Below are 15273 nucleotides of genomic sequence, written 5' to 3'. Positions count from 1 at the left end.
TTTGCACTATTTGTAATAATATGGATTTGTGAGTTTTTTTGGTTTTGCTTTGTTTTTGTTTTTTTCTTTATTTTGCAACCAGTGGGTGTGCAGGAACACTAAGTGACAGTGTTATTTAATCATCAAATTTGATTTGGTGTGAGCAGAAATTTAGATATAAAACCAGCTTTGCTCATTACTGCATGATACAAGAAGAGAACTCATGTACTTCTTTCAACTTTTTAAAGTTGAAATAGACATATAACCTTACTGGGATATACTCAGATTTCCACTGTTAATCTGGAATATTTTCGTCATTATATATATGCGAGTAAGTATACTTACAGGTAGTTCAAATCATAAATATGCTTTTATTTTGAGCTTCCATGCAATTCTGCATAACATTTTTTTTGTTCAGATCTTGTTGCATACTTGCTAAGTGACCAAAGAGTTAACCCAAAAGGTTATAGCTTTCCCATAGAGTGTATATCCAAATCTCATTCTCAAGGTCTCTTAGGAAGAAAATGTTTAATCATAGTCTGAATGAAATTCCGGGCCCACTTTCAGGCCATGAGGTTTGCCAGCCTGTTCTCCAGTAGATTTAAATAAGTGTTCTGCTTATCAAAATGTGTCTCAGAGAAAGCAGTGCCCTGTGAGGACACTGGTGTGAAAGCTGGCTGTGAAATTTGTCTGGCACATATGCCTGGCACATCTGTAGCTGTTGAGTAATGTTAAAGGAAGGCATAAGAAAAAAGGTTGGAAGATTTGGCCTGGATTGTATGCCTATGTAAGCAGCTACTCTATTTACCCCAAGAAGGGCATGTGATGACAGACTGGGGAGCAAATGGTTACTGTGGCCACACGAGTAGGAAAGAGAGAGACAAGTGAGTCCAACAACCTATAGAGTTCACTGTCACAAAGCATTGAGAGAACCCAAGATCAAATCTACCCTTATTTATTTCCTTCTAGCCAAAACTAAACCTTTTCTGTCTGTGGAGCAACATAGTCCCTTGGTGAGCTCCTCAAGACAGAGCTTAATGAACTATCTCAGGAATCAGCAGGGTTGAGGGGGCTCAGCAGAGCATCCATCTGGTAAAGCTTTGCCTCTGGCAGGGCTGAGTCATGTGGCACTATCCTTTGTGCCATGAAGAGGTACCTACTCAACTAGAGCTTGTTTGTGTGGCTCTAACAGGATGCACATCCTGTGTCTTACCCCCATGTTCATGTGCAAAAGCATGTTAAGGTATCTTGGTTACTGTAGATTGAAATACCTGCTCAATAAAGGAACTACAAGCTAGGGCTCTTCATGTAAGCACATACTAGAGCAAATGTGTCTGCATTGAACGAGTAGTTTTTGAGACAGTGCACACACATTTCTTTTTGCTTTTCGCTCCAGTGTTCTTTAACATAAGGACCTTTATCAAACTTATCCTGAAAGTTGCTCATTAACCAGAAAGTGCTTTCCCATGGTTATGTTAGACGGTATTACCTTCATTGTCCTCTCAAGAAATTACTCAGGGAGTATGTGAAGAGGTGAAGAACAGAGGTATTACTTGTGTCTCAGCAGCTAAGAAATCTAAAAGATACATTGATTTATTAATATGAGGTAAGAATCATGTCCAAAGGATTAGAAATATGTTTGGACAAAAATGTTTCAATATCTCAATATGTTCTCTTGAGATATTTGAGTTAAAGTGTGTAAAAACAACTTATTGTGAGGCCTCCTTTTGATTGCGGCACTCAATTTTAGAATCACAGAATGATTTTGGGTTTAAAGGACCTAAAAGCTCATAAAGCTCATCTGGTTTCAAATATTTTGTTCCATTTGGTCAAAAAAGTCTCTTTTCATCTGTTCAACAGATGAAGTGTTTTGGAATGTTCCACAGTAGGAAGTGGAGACAAAGGCAAGAAGCCCCTACTTTTGGAGGTGGAGATTAGTGAGAATATCCCTTTGGTCAGTTTGGATTAGCTGTCCTATTTGTGCCCCCTGCCAAGATCTTGCCATCCCCAGCCAGCTGAAGGGTGGTGGAAAGTTGGAGAGACAGTTCTGATACTGTGCCAGCACTGCTCGACAGGACCCAAAAATCACTTGTTATCAACACCAGTGCAAAGCACACCACTGTGAGAGCTGCTGTGGGGAAAATGAACTCCATCTCAGCCACACCCAATGCAACCTTATAAATAATGTTAGTAGTATTTGTCCGCTTTGAAAGGGGATGAGAAAGTGACCTAGACAAGTGATTTTTTTTTAAATAGGCAAAAAAATAGCAGGTACTTCTTTGGAAAGCTTAAGGCTAGAGCTCACCCTTCCTAGTAGCAAGATAGGACTGACCAGTAGAGTTAAAGCAGGAAAATTTCTCTGACAGAGAAACCAGTCAAGGATCTGATTTAGCAAAGGTGCGGGCATGAGTAAAGTTACATGAGCATATGTTAGAATGATTGAAACTTTATTATGGAGCACATGACTTTTCAGATCTGTCTCTAACTAAGGACTCACTGCCATTTTTTTCTTTAGAATGCGTGGCATTGATTGTTTTGCACAGGAGGATGAGCAGTGTATTGCTTTCAAACTGACCAACTGGTCACTCAGTTTTTGTGGATGGGCTGAAATGTGCATCTTTCTGGAGATGTCAAACAGAGAACCAGCAATCCATGACACAGTTTTAGAGAGTGATGACACTCCCATATATTACACAGTTGTCAGAAGATTAATACATTTGCCATTTCATTTTCTGCTGTTAATTTGTATCCACACCTATTTGATCCTATAAAACAGATAAAAAATCCTGTGAGTGTAAATTATGCCCCTCTTATGTACCTCTCATTAATCAATCCTGCTAATTAAGGCATCCATTTTCTTCTAGAATTAGGGTAAGAAGAGAAAGAAGTATCCTCAAAAGCTATCCAGGTAGAGGCTTTCACAGGTAGCTCTATGGCAATCAGTGACTAGAAGGGTTTCTGTAACCATCTATACTTAAGCAGCTGGAGAGGCTGATTCTATCTGAAATGTCCTATTAATCTCACTGAGCAACCAGTGAGCTTTGTCATCTTCTCACCTCTTCTCTGTTCTCCATCCTCTACTGTATCCTCTATTCTTCATGGCCCTATGGTCCATGGGGCTTCTGTGGCATTCCTGGAATGGGCTTCCATGAGCCTCAGTCACTAGCATGTTGTTACATCCTACAAGAATCAGAAATCCTAACAGGTAGCAAGGGCACTGTCACATTTAGTGGGGGAAAGAAAATTAATATTTTGAGCAGCCATGAAATCAATTTAAAATAACAAGTTTAACACCCCCAGCCAAAAGGAGGAGGTAGGTGATGACAGCTCAGCCCTGTGTCATCAGCTTTGCTCAGATTGCTGCAGGCAAGAGTTTTCCCAGCGACTCCCCAAGTGCCCCCCATGGCGCTGCAGCTCATGTTTGTGTCTCAGCAACCTCAGCAGCTACAGCAGGGGACATGCGGGAGGCTGAGGTCGTGTCCCAACAGGTGAGTGCTATGCAGCTCCCTTTCAGGAAAGGGTGGGAGATGGCTTTCTTTAAAAGCAATAAACATTTGTGCTGGCTGGCAAGCTCAATCTGCTGTGATTGCACCTCTGCAGCTTTCTGTACAAACTCTAAGGCAAAAAATGTAAACTTGAGACCAGAGATACCCAGGCCTTCACCTGCTTGTATGTGATAGCCAGCAGATCAGCAGATTTGGTGGGAGCCAGACTTGACTTGACTTGAGAAAAAATATTGCTGCCCTGACCTTTGGGAAAGGCCTGAAGGATTTTAATTTCCCAATGCATGTTGGAGAGCAGTGGTGGAAATCTTCATTAAAGATTTTTCAGAAGTTTGAGGAATGCCAAAACAACTTAAATAGCTTAAACAGTAATCTCTTTTCAAGCCAAATAAAATGTGAGCCTTATATAAGTAAGCTGTTAAAGTTTGTTGCATAATAAATACAAATTTGATGGTAAAGATACAATTTTTCTACTGCTGATTTTAATTTAGTTACAACTTATCCCAAAGTGTAAGTGAAGATTTCACGCAGAGAAAAAGGAGAAAGAAATGATCTGTTGGAAGCAACTTACTATCAAGATTGAGTTTTCATAATTTCACAGTCACTTCTGTTCTCTTCCCTTCTGCTTTATGTCTGTTGAGCTCCTCTCTTGGAAAACTCACAGTGCTCATATTATTCTGGACTCTCAACTCTACTGTTCATTTCTGAAGTACTTTTTGCACTTATTTTTATTATTTAAACAGATTTTTGACATCTTGGCATGAATCTTTTAAGGAATCTCTGGCTTCTTCCAGTTTTTTGGTTTTTTTTTTTCCTTCTTGCTATGTATGTTATGACTACAACATAGGAATTTCAGATGAAATAATACAGGAATATATTATAATTGCTGCCATAAGAATATACAATTTTGCCCTTTAGGATAGACTTCAAGTAATGCTAAAAATTTTGTCATGATATAAAAAAATAACACATTATTGCAAAAATATTTCTCTCCTCAGCAGAACTAATATCTTTGACTACTCTGCAAGGCTTGTCTCAAATTAAAGTTAGTGACTTCAAAGGGAATCCTTTTCTGTTCTTGTTTATATCAACAATTTTATATGTTTTCCGTTTTTTAATCTGCCCTTGCTGAGCAGGACTAAATCACTTGCAAAAGGTTATAGGTTTGACATAGCTTTAAAAGGACGAAGGGCACCACAAAGGAGTAGTTTCTCAGGTCAAATAATATTAAAAGTCAAATATTTGAGATTACTTGGTACAATTACTCTGAATTGAATTCAAAAATAAATGAACCTGCCTGACATTTGTTCTCCTCCAATCTGGCAGGCATTTTATTTGTTGTATTGCCAGAACAGGAAAGGAACCAAAATGCAAGTCTCTGGAAGTAAACTTTTAATATCAAAAAGCAGTTCAATCACTTTGACACAGAGTTAAAAGAATGCTTTTTGTGTCCATGCTCAGTGGGCTATAGGAAGTCCAGCTGAAAAAATGGAAACACTATTCCAGCTTGTTTAGAGTAGGTTTTGCAAATAATAACAACCTATTTAATTCCTCTTGCATACATTTTCCTCTTACTTCCTCTTGCATACATCTTCCTCTTCCTGTTTGTAAAATTTGAGATTTATGAGTTTGGATTGTGATCTGAAATGGAGGGGAATTTTCTGCCAAGCCAGTGTTCAACAGCTAGGAAAAAAAATGGTTGAAAAGTTCAATTACTTCTTCAAGGGAAATTTGCCAGTTTGACACAAAAAAACCCAATTTAAAATTCATTGTGAAAAATTAGAAGTCTCAGTTTCAGATGATACCCTTTCATGCACCCTGGTTTTAAGCATGAGAATGATTTTGTAAGCATTGAAATATTAGACATGTATGTAGGAGTTTGCAGCGGTGGGTTCTAAATGAAAATGTAATCCAGTGAAGGAAATATTGGTCTATTCTTTTCCCAGAATAGAAGAATTTCTTAAAATAGTATAATATGAAGTGAGATAACATTTTGATTTTGATTATATTTCTCCTGACTCCTGTTCTATTGTAATGTCTTGCATTTGTGAGGCTGCAGTGCACTTTTTGTTATTACTCCTCATAAATTGACTGGGGCTAAGGATGTGCCATGAGCCTCAAATTTAACACTTTGCCTGAGTAGGCTTTAAATGAGAGTAATTTTCCTATGGGCTAATAATACATGTGTACTTCAAAGGTATAAACCAGAAGAGAAGTCCCCTAAGTGGCAGTAGCTAAGATGGTTGAGCTAAACCCGTTATTCTGTGAGCCAAGGAAATGAACCTTGCTTCAGTTCAGCCAGAGCCTCTTGGGAAAAATTGTCTGGCGCCACAAAACAAATTAGTGAGCAGAGACTGAAAACTATTAAGTTTATTTTAAAAATGTGTTGTCAAAGATCTAATAAATTTACTTGTTGCTGCAGGCCATGCATGTATGAAGCCTTAACTAATCCAGGTGGTGTTTTTTTCCCTCAGATGGAGGTGCAGGGTGTGGATCTTTAGGAAAAAGGTATTGTGCTTTAGGTAATGTGGGCATTGTTTAATGATAGACATGACAGCTTGAGTGGTATGTTTGGGTTTGCTCTGTTAATACTCACAAGGCAATTTAAATTAATTTTCTCATGCAAAGTTAGTTAGTGACTACACAAAATACTAATTAGTTTAATGACAGCATGGAAATAACTTTATAGTAGCAGAACGGTTTTTCTAAACAAAATCAATTTTTTTTGTTGCCATGTTTAAATATTCCAAAGATTACCTTTAAAAGGTTTAAATTTACAAGTTTACCATATTACAGTTAGGACCAGTTGTGTCTTTGAGTTTTCTCAGGACCCTCCTTTGTAAAGAAGATGATTTAACTGTGTTTTAGTTAGCCATATAGACTGGTGGGTTGAACACACTCCTGTTACATTCAATGGAATGGGTCAATCTTTCCAGAAGGTGATCCAGCTGTTCAAATAAGATGTGCCTGCAGTTCCTGAAGATGTATTGCTTTTCATTCCTTGTGCCTAGACAGCTATGTTTAATTAAACATGCATCTTTTATAGGATGGCATTAGATGATATGAATTCTGTGTCTAGGAAAGATCTCTTGTCTTTACCTTTTGTGGAACAGGAGCCAGCTGATTATGTTCTTGTGCTCTGGAACCTGAGCAAAAACATACTGTGTTTTGCCAGGAGTGGTTACTCACTGGAGATACTGAATTTATTCTCTCTGTGTTCTTTTCTGCTCAGAAGCAGTGGTCATCCTGCAGGGCAAGTCCGTTGCTTACAGCACAGAATCCAAAACCAACAAGTGGATCTTTTGGATTCCCTAGAAATCAGTTACAAACTAAGTATTTATTATGAATAGAGGCTTTCAAACACACACAGTGCTCCAGCATCTTTTTTGGTGATTCACATTGGGTTGCTCTTTATCCACTTTGCTCTTTGCATTGAAAACTCATAGTTTCTCGGTGCAGCCAATAGAGTATTCTGGCTCTCTGAATTTCTGCATTGATTTATAATGAAATTAATTTAAAGCTATGACACTATTCAGCTGAAGTGGATATTTCCACTTCAGTGGATATTTCCTTGCACAATTTTTTGTCAATGAAAATCAAGTTAACCTTTTAATCAGAACCCAGTTAATCTCCTGCAGAAGAATGGGACATAGACTTGAGCTGGGAATTCCTTGGATTAACCCAGCATGAATCTCCAGACTGCACTTGGAGACACCCTTAGTGATGCTTAGTTGAATTTTATGAGTATCCAAATTTAATACGCACTAGGTAACATTGACATTCATGTCTTGTCTCTCATTTCCCCATCTCTCTTGTAACAAAGCAGCTACATGATATTTTTCAGATATGTCTTTTGCTTCGTGGCTTCAGGCATTTGCTTTTTCTCAGCCCCAGCAAATGTGGCCCTTCCAACTTGTTTCTTGGGGTTAGACATGAAACAGAAAAAAGAGTTACAGAAAGTACTGAAAGATGGAAACTGTCTTCAGTTCATTGGATACCAGCAATTATACTTCAGGCAAGCTAAGTCCATAATGCTGGGAAGCGTGTGTTTTCTCATGAGAAGTTCAGAGAAAGCATTGTTTTAGTCCCTAATCAGTTGGGGCTGGTTTAGGGGGTTCATTTTGAAATGTTCTGCAAATATATTGAGTTACAGTGGCAGAGTGCAGGAGAGTGCAGAGTTCAGCAAGTTGTTATAGTGATTGGGGTCTGTTTCAGTATACTTGAAAGACACTTCTAAAGGTGAAACATTTTAAAGCTTTTCTAATCAGGTAATATCATTAGGTTATCTTACACATTGTTAAAGTCAATTCAAAACTTTCTAGTGGCATGTGTTGTGTGCTGGGTTAACTTAGGCATTTCACTTCTGCAATTTCCACATGAAATTAGGAGAGTTTTACAGGATATACCCTTTCTGATGGTCATAGCAGAGGGAATAACATTTGATCATAGAATCAAATTTGTTAAAACTCTTTCTACTCCTTCTTGTTTTTGATATATGTTCTTTGTCCTGGAGGAATTTGAAAGTTGGGTTTTTCCCATTAAGCAACCTTTACTAATGACTAAAGAGAGCAGATACATTGTACCTTGAAGCTGTGCAGGTCCCAGATAGCTGTGTTTGTACAGACATTTCTTGTGCACACAGTGAGTCTGTGTGGCTGTGGGTATGCAGGGTAGGCACATGTTTGCTGATTCATCTCTGATTTATGCCACAGATACTCAGCAAGGAAGTCAATATCTGCATCCAGATACATCAATTTCTACTGTGTCAATAAGCGAATGCTGACGTGCAGTTATTTGCTTTTATTTATGAATTAGGGTCTGGAGTAGCTCCTAGGGACAGCAAAACTGCAATCAGACTTTCCTTACAGAATGGACATTTTTTTTTGGCCCCTCAGGTCAACAGTGCTCAAGGTACACAATTTAATGTTAGAATTATTTTTTCTACTGTCTTTACATAGTTCTATTATCTATGGAGAAAACTGGAACTGATTCTTTTCTTCTCTAAGCTCTTTGCACCATGATAGAAAATTCTGACAGTCTAATTTGTGTTTTTTCATGAAGGATTTATAACTTTAAGGTATGTGAGCAACACGGCTGGAAAGATGAATGGGAGTATTAATTTAAATATCTTTCCCTTCACACAGCTGACTGACCAAGTCCTCCTGCCCCTCATCTTGTGTTCATGTTGTGTAACTGGATCTGGTTTTCCAGATGACTTGGTCTTTTTAGGAATTTCTTGTTTGATGACCTATGCAAAAATAATACATCACTGTTTTCTGTAGGCAAACAATTTGCTGACAGGATTTCTATAAAGACCAGTTCCACCTTATGTCTATCTTTGACTTGTCATATACAGGCAAACCTTTTCAGAGGGTTTTGTCCTCAAAGCCTCAGTCATGAAGTCGCTCTGTGTCTCACCTTACTCTAGATCCTTACTTTCAGCACCTTACAAAGTTTCTAAATGTGTCTTACAACTCTTGCCATCTCATTTCTCCTGAATATCTCCCTGCACCACCTCCCATCTAGCATCTTCTGATTTAGCACTGCTGCACTCTGATCTCTGGCAAAATTCAAGAAGCATGTTTTCATGCCTCACTTTTCCAGCATCTTGCCAACCACATCTCATGGATGCAAAGTTCCTTTGAATTTACCATGTTCTAAGACTGCCCTCCTTCCTTTTCTGTAGTTTTAAAAGTAATGGCTTCCCTCTCCAGACTTCACTTGTACTGCTAGCACTTGTCTGGAAGAGGAATAAAAGCAAAACTGGTATAGTAGCTTAAAAATTATTTGCCCAGCAGCTAAAAGTCTGACTGTGCCCAAGGGCAGCGCTTCAGAGCAGTGCACAAGCCATCTGCTGATGGAATATTATTGTAGGGCAGGTACTTGTTTTAATAGTGAACCAAATCAAAGTGGCATGTGCTGTTTTATTTATGACATTTTATAACTTCTAAAGCTATACTCTTGATATTCTTCACAGGGTTATGTTTGTGTGGCGCTTGGCTCTACTATGTTGTAGCAGTTTCATCCAGATCAGGCAGGGGGGAATTCATCTTACCCAGCATTAAATGGCTGTAATAAAAGTGTCTACAATGTAAAGGGTCACAACAGGAGTTTTTAAACACAACTGAGGAAAGATGCATGTATTTTTGCATATTTCAAGGCAATCTTATTCAAAAATAAATGCCTAAATTAGGTTATAGCTTTACAAAATGCCTCTTTCCTGGTTTTGACTATAAAGACAGTTTAGGACTTCTAGCCCCAAAATGAACACCTGAAATAAGGTAAGGTGTATCATATGCTTCCTGCTCTGTTTTATTAGAGGTCTGCAATAATAATAATAATAGTAGTAGCAGTAGTAGTAGTAGTAGTAGCTAATAATAAGAAGAACAGTGGTTTTATTCTGTGGGACAGTGGACTGTGAAATGGTTTGTATAAATAAGAAAACATGTCTTCTAAACATGAAAAAAAGCACAAAGTGAAGACTCAAAGGTTTAAAATAACTAGATTCTTTTCTTAAAATTTTAAAGCTGGGTTTTGTATTGCACATTCTAAAAGGTGAACATGATATATTTCAGGGACAGAAGTAGGTCTGTAAAAATGGAGGCCTGCTATAAGCCCTGTAAGAAATATACTTTTTTGTGTGTTCGGGTATTTGTTCTCTGAAAAAAAAAATTGAGCGAAACAGCTGAAAGCAAGAAATAGGTGGAATGAAGACAATACTAAATCTTTTTTATTGCCTGTCTTGTGCTTTTTTTCTTCCTAAATTTCATTCATAAGAGGCCTGTATGCGATACGTAGATTATGTGCCTTTGTCCACAGCACATTTAACCTTGAGTTCTTTGGATAAGAAAAAAAATTTATGCCAGATTTTCTTTTGCTTCTATCCTCTGGTTAGAATATCTTTTGTTTAAAAGGATGCAAACTCAGCTAGAAAATTTTCTTTTACCTTGGCAGTTTCAAATATCTGACATTATCATTTGTAGCAGGCTTGTGCAGCAGTATTTCTTCTCACTAGTGGTACAAATAGGTTCTCTCTCCTCTAAAAGACAGTAAATTTCCATCCTTTTTATCTGTCAGAAGCTTTTATCCTTCTGTTAAATTATGGTCAAATTAGGCAGTGTGTTCAAGGGTGGCACACAAATGGCTTTTCTGACTGGATTAGAGAGCAAGAAGTGTTCTGTTACATTTGTCCCCATAAACCAATGGAAAGAATAACATACAGCTAACCTAATGTAAGTGCTGTTGTAGTCACTGCTGTAACACTGTAGCTGCTGGTTCTCTCCTGTGCTCATTAGTTTCTGATATGTGTGTTTGCAGCCTTCCCCTTAGTCAGTAACAACAGAGATCAAAGGAGCAGAAAGGAGCAGGGTGAGGAGTGCAGGGAGATACTCCAGTAACCATTTCCCTCCTTTCATTTACGCAGTACCTTTGCCTCCATGTGGCATTGCACAACTTTAGTTCCTGGTTTTTCTAGTAGGCAGGTCAGTAGAGAAACACAGTGGCTTATCTTAGAGGCAGAGTGAGAGCATGTGGAGTGGCTGCCTCGATTTTCAAGAATGGAAGAAACTGGAAGGGGTAAACCAACCTTCATTTGTCTCTTCCTCCAGAAATTAAGCCATGAATTAATTTAAATGCTTAGATACATCTCTCTGCTGTTCACTTTTTTCACTGGCTTGGGTACAGAACTGTTAATTTCTAAAGGAAATTTCTTGCACATTTAAGACAGCTGTTACCTGAGCAAACCTTGTTCTGTAGCAGCACCTTGTGGGAAGGAAATCAGACTACAGTCTCCCACACAGCCCAACATTCCCAGAAGACAGTGGCTGAGTGAGCATCTGCCATCAGTGAGCTGAGCAGCTCATTTTATTACTGCTATAGAATTTACAGGATTCTAGAGTAATAAAAAGCACATCTATGAGGATGATATACAGAAGGCACCCCAAATACATTTTAATGAATGCTTGATGCTTATCTCTTGAGAAATAAGAAAATTAGTGTACTATGTTTGTATGCATCTAAGAAAAAATTTACTCCTATATGTAGCAAATACGTTCTGATTGAGTTCTTTACTTGTAATTTCTTCATTTTAAATCTTTAAAACCTTTGGATTGTAATGTCCAGATAGATACATATCTTACCCAGGATACAAGGGTAATTTTGGGGTTTTATCTTACCTAGGATACAATGGTTTTGCATTAACCTCAAAAGACAAAGTAATCTTTAACAAAAATGAAATGTTTTAATTATATCTTTTTAATTTCGTTTTGCAGGAGGCAATAAACTGAAGAATCAGCATTTTCGCCTGAACTGGGCATGGATCTCCTTAGAAAAGGAGTATTACTTAGTAAATGAGGACACCAAGTATCTTGATGTTGTTCTTAAACGGAGAGGTTACCTGGGAGAAACCTCTTTTATAAGTAAGTTCAATTCTAGCCTTATCAGTTGCTTTTATAAATTGCTGCCCAGTTAGTTGATATAATATATCAATGCAACTGTATCCTGTTGCTGCTGTTTCATGACAAACAAACTAAATTCAAAGGAATATGTTTATTTATTAAAGAGTGTATCTTTTATATGCTATTCATATGATTTTTATAGTTAAATAATGAAATTTCTTCTTTCATGATTTTTTTTGTCTTCTGCAAATAATTTCTGAATAAACAACCTAAGCCATAGTCCTCCTTTCTTTGATTTTATTGATACCACTGTTTATTTATTTCACAGTTCCTGTCCAGATCTTATTTCCCCTATAATGAAAAATACAGTTGTAGCAATTGAAAAGACAACAATAAACATGTATCATTTTCCAGGAAGGCTCTTGGGCGCTGGTCTGATCAGCAGCCACGAGCATTAGGTTCATTTTCTTTACTCAGTGTTGGCAGTCAACTGAGGCTGATACAGGAGGTGTTGAAAACTGTTTGCAGTGTCTGGGGAGTGGAAAGGTGAAAAAAAGGTTGTGTTATCACATTCTGCAACCTCACACCTGTTTCTGGCTTTTGGATCTGTTTCCTCCTCTGACGCATTTGCACCAGGGAACATTATCCTTGTACAATTTCACACAGAAACCTATGCTTAGATTACACTGCTTAGAGAAAACACTCAATTTAAAGCTGTTTTTGAAGAGATATGTAAGCATTTACCTGGCAAGTTTCTGTTTAGGGCTTTTACTGATTAAAAATCTGAGTTTCAGGTAGTGAGATGCAGTAGAGACACCTATTTTGGCATGAGATTTAGGGATATACACCTTAACCAACAGGATCTTACTTAAAAGACTGTTTTTTAACAGTGAACCGACTTTAATAATATATTTCTTTTAAAGAAAGAAAAAGAATGGAAGAGATAAATACATAGTTAAGGATGTGTGGTTTAATTAAATTAATTACTGGTACTGAATAACAGATACTGATGTGACTTCCAATCCTTCAGGTAGAGTGTTTACAAAATTTTCTACCTATGGATTCAAGGTCAGTTTCAGTATTGAGCTGACAGAAAAATCAAAAAAACCATTTGAGTAACTTCCTCCAACTACCTTAGTCCAGAAAATGGAATTACAGAATTGGGAAGAGCATAAAACATACTGGCCAAGATGCTTACTGGCCTTTCTGGTCCATATGCAGTGCCAAAGTGGCTGAAGGTTTATAGGTTATATAGAATTAGCTATGACTTAGGACGAGGCACAAGCCTGAAGAAAGAAAGGCAAGATTTGTAGGGAGAGGACATGTGTTTCAATGCATTAAATAATGCAGCTGAAGAAACAATCAGAGAAAGGAGAAGTTTTAAGGTATTTTTTTTCTGAAAACCTAGAACAGCCTTTGAGATTTCAGTTTTACTGTGGGATTTAAACAAGGCCAAACACATAAGTTGGAGACAGTTCTCAAATACTGTCTAATTTCCATGAAGGTCTTTCAGACAGTCTTAAAGTGAGAATGAGATGCCTGTGAAAACCTGTTTCAGAGCAGTCTGAATCTGAGGCTGAAAGGCCTGTGCAATCTCTTTGGATTGAGTTATATGATTTTTTTCCCATGGAGTTGCAGCTTCAACTTCACTTTAATCTAATGATTGTCATTATGCAAATACGGAAATAAGAGGGCCATAATTTTAAAACATTCTAATTGCAATGACAGTGAGGGCAATGGTTCAGGTTTTTCATCTTCTTTCGTTTTTATCCAGTATATTTTCCTTTTTGTCTTTGTATTTCCTTAGCTTTCCCTTTAAAGTCTGAATCCAGGGTGTTTTTTTTTTTTTTTTTCTAAGAAATATAAATATTTTCTAGGGTTTCAGGCAGGATGCTGTTTAGATGTTCTGGAAAAGAAGAGAACTCAGAGGGCTAAAAGGAGAGAGAAAATGCTGTTTTCCTTTTTGGACATCCATAATTGAATTATAGGGAAATGGAAACTTGATATAACTTCAAAGAATGTAGAGTTTTTCCACCTCTGTGTGTGACGCCCAATATAAAATTGATCAAAAGAAATTGATTTAGTTTGAATGTTTTCAGGTTGTGGAGAGGATATTTTTCTACACATCTTTTAAATTTGACACAATGGGAGAAAAATTACTAGTGATGTTCATAATGACCTGAATTTCTTGTTTTAACAGGTATTAGCACCAAAGATGGTACTGCCAAGAAAGATAAAGACTTCAGAGGAAAAGCCCAGAAGCAGGTGCAGTTTAATCCTGGTCAAACCTTAGCCACATGGCGAGTAAGGATTTTGAGTGATGGTGAACATGAGCATTCTGAGTCCTTTCAAATTGTTCTTTCTGAGCCTGTCATGGCAATTCTGGAATTTCCTGCTGCGTCCACAGTGGAAATTATTGACCCAGGAGACGGTGAGAACCTTTCCAGAACTGTACTGCTAATATGTGCATATACCAAAAGATAAACTGGAGGGCAGATGCTGTGATTAACAGTGGATACTAAAGGTTTACTGTCCTCAAAATATTTCTGAAGACAGACTTGGGCAACAGGTAGCCATTTGTCCTCCATCACTTTAAGTGCTTGATGAAGGTACTCAGGCAGCATGTTTTTATGAAATACCTGCATTTTTTAATGATATGTTATTTCTAGACTGAATGTGTGTGAATGACTGAAGAGCTGGCTGGAAGCTGACTTGATTTACTCTGCCATGGTAATTCATGTGGGAGAGGATGGTACAGTAAAGTCTAGGCTGGTTGATCACAAATTTGGTCTTGGAGTGAGCTATTTGCATCAGTTAGGCCTTGATATAAATCTGAGAAGCTCAGTAATTGTAAAGTTCATTAGACCAAGTATAGCACACGCTGTTTCAAGAACAAATAAAATTATGGTTAAATATAAATCAAGAAATAAGCTGATTTTAAAAAATTCTAAAAGAGAAGCAGAGCATGCTCTGGTTGGTTTGTATCTTTTCAGTTGAACCTGTGGGCTGTACTCACACAGAACTGTCTTAAGAAATCTTTTAAATACTGGATGACTGTAACAACTTGAATTACGTGGTCTTCCGTAATTAGTTTAGCATTTGAAGAGTGTTGGGCATGGAAATTATCAGAAGTGTCTTAGTTCCTAGTTACAAATGCAAGCTAAACCAGAACTTGTCTCACATCCATTTTTAATCACTGAGAAAACTTAACTTGGAAAGCAGCATGTATGAGACACAGAAATAACTTGAAAATGTGTTAAATTTCTTTATCTTTTCTATGATCAGTAAGATAGCACAGTTAAAGGTAATTGGCTGAGTCCTCATTATGCCACCAGCAGTATTTTATATTTCTTACATTAAGATAACATTTTAAATTTTTTTTTTAATTTTTACAG

At 37.4% G+C, this 15273-nt stretch overlaps 1 protein-coding gene across 1 annotated transcript in view; it reads left to right on the top strand.

Moving 5' to 3' along the window:
* The window catches only part of FREM2 (FRAS1 related extracellular matrix 2), a 125537-nt gene that overhangs the window by 54854 nt on the left and 55410 nt on the right, over positions 1-15273 (top strand). The window contains exons 3-4 of the mRNA XM_064715661.1: positions 11753-11899; positions 14079-14309. Of these exons, the coding sequence (XP_064571731.1) occupies positions 11753-11899; positions 14079-14309 (378 nt within the window). The remainder of the gene's footprint in view (positions 1-11752; positions 11900-14078; positions 14310-15273) is intronic.

This window comes from Zonotrichia leucophrys, chromosome 1, assembly GCF_028769735.1.
Source record: "Zonotrichia leucophrys gambelii isolate GWCS_2022_RI chromosome 1, RI_Zleu_2.0, whole genome shotgun sequence".
NCBI classification, from domain to species: domain Eukaryota; kingdom Metazoa; phylum Chordata; class Aves; order Passeriformes; family Passerellidae; genus Zonotrichia; species Zonotrichia leucophrys.
The sequence above is the reverse complement of the archived record's forward strand: the minus strand, read 5'-3'. Positions and strand labels throughout refer to the sequence as shown.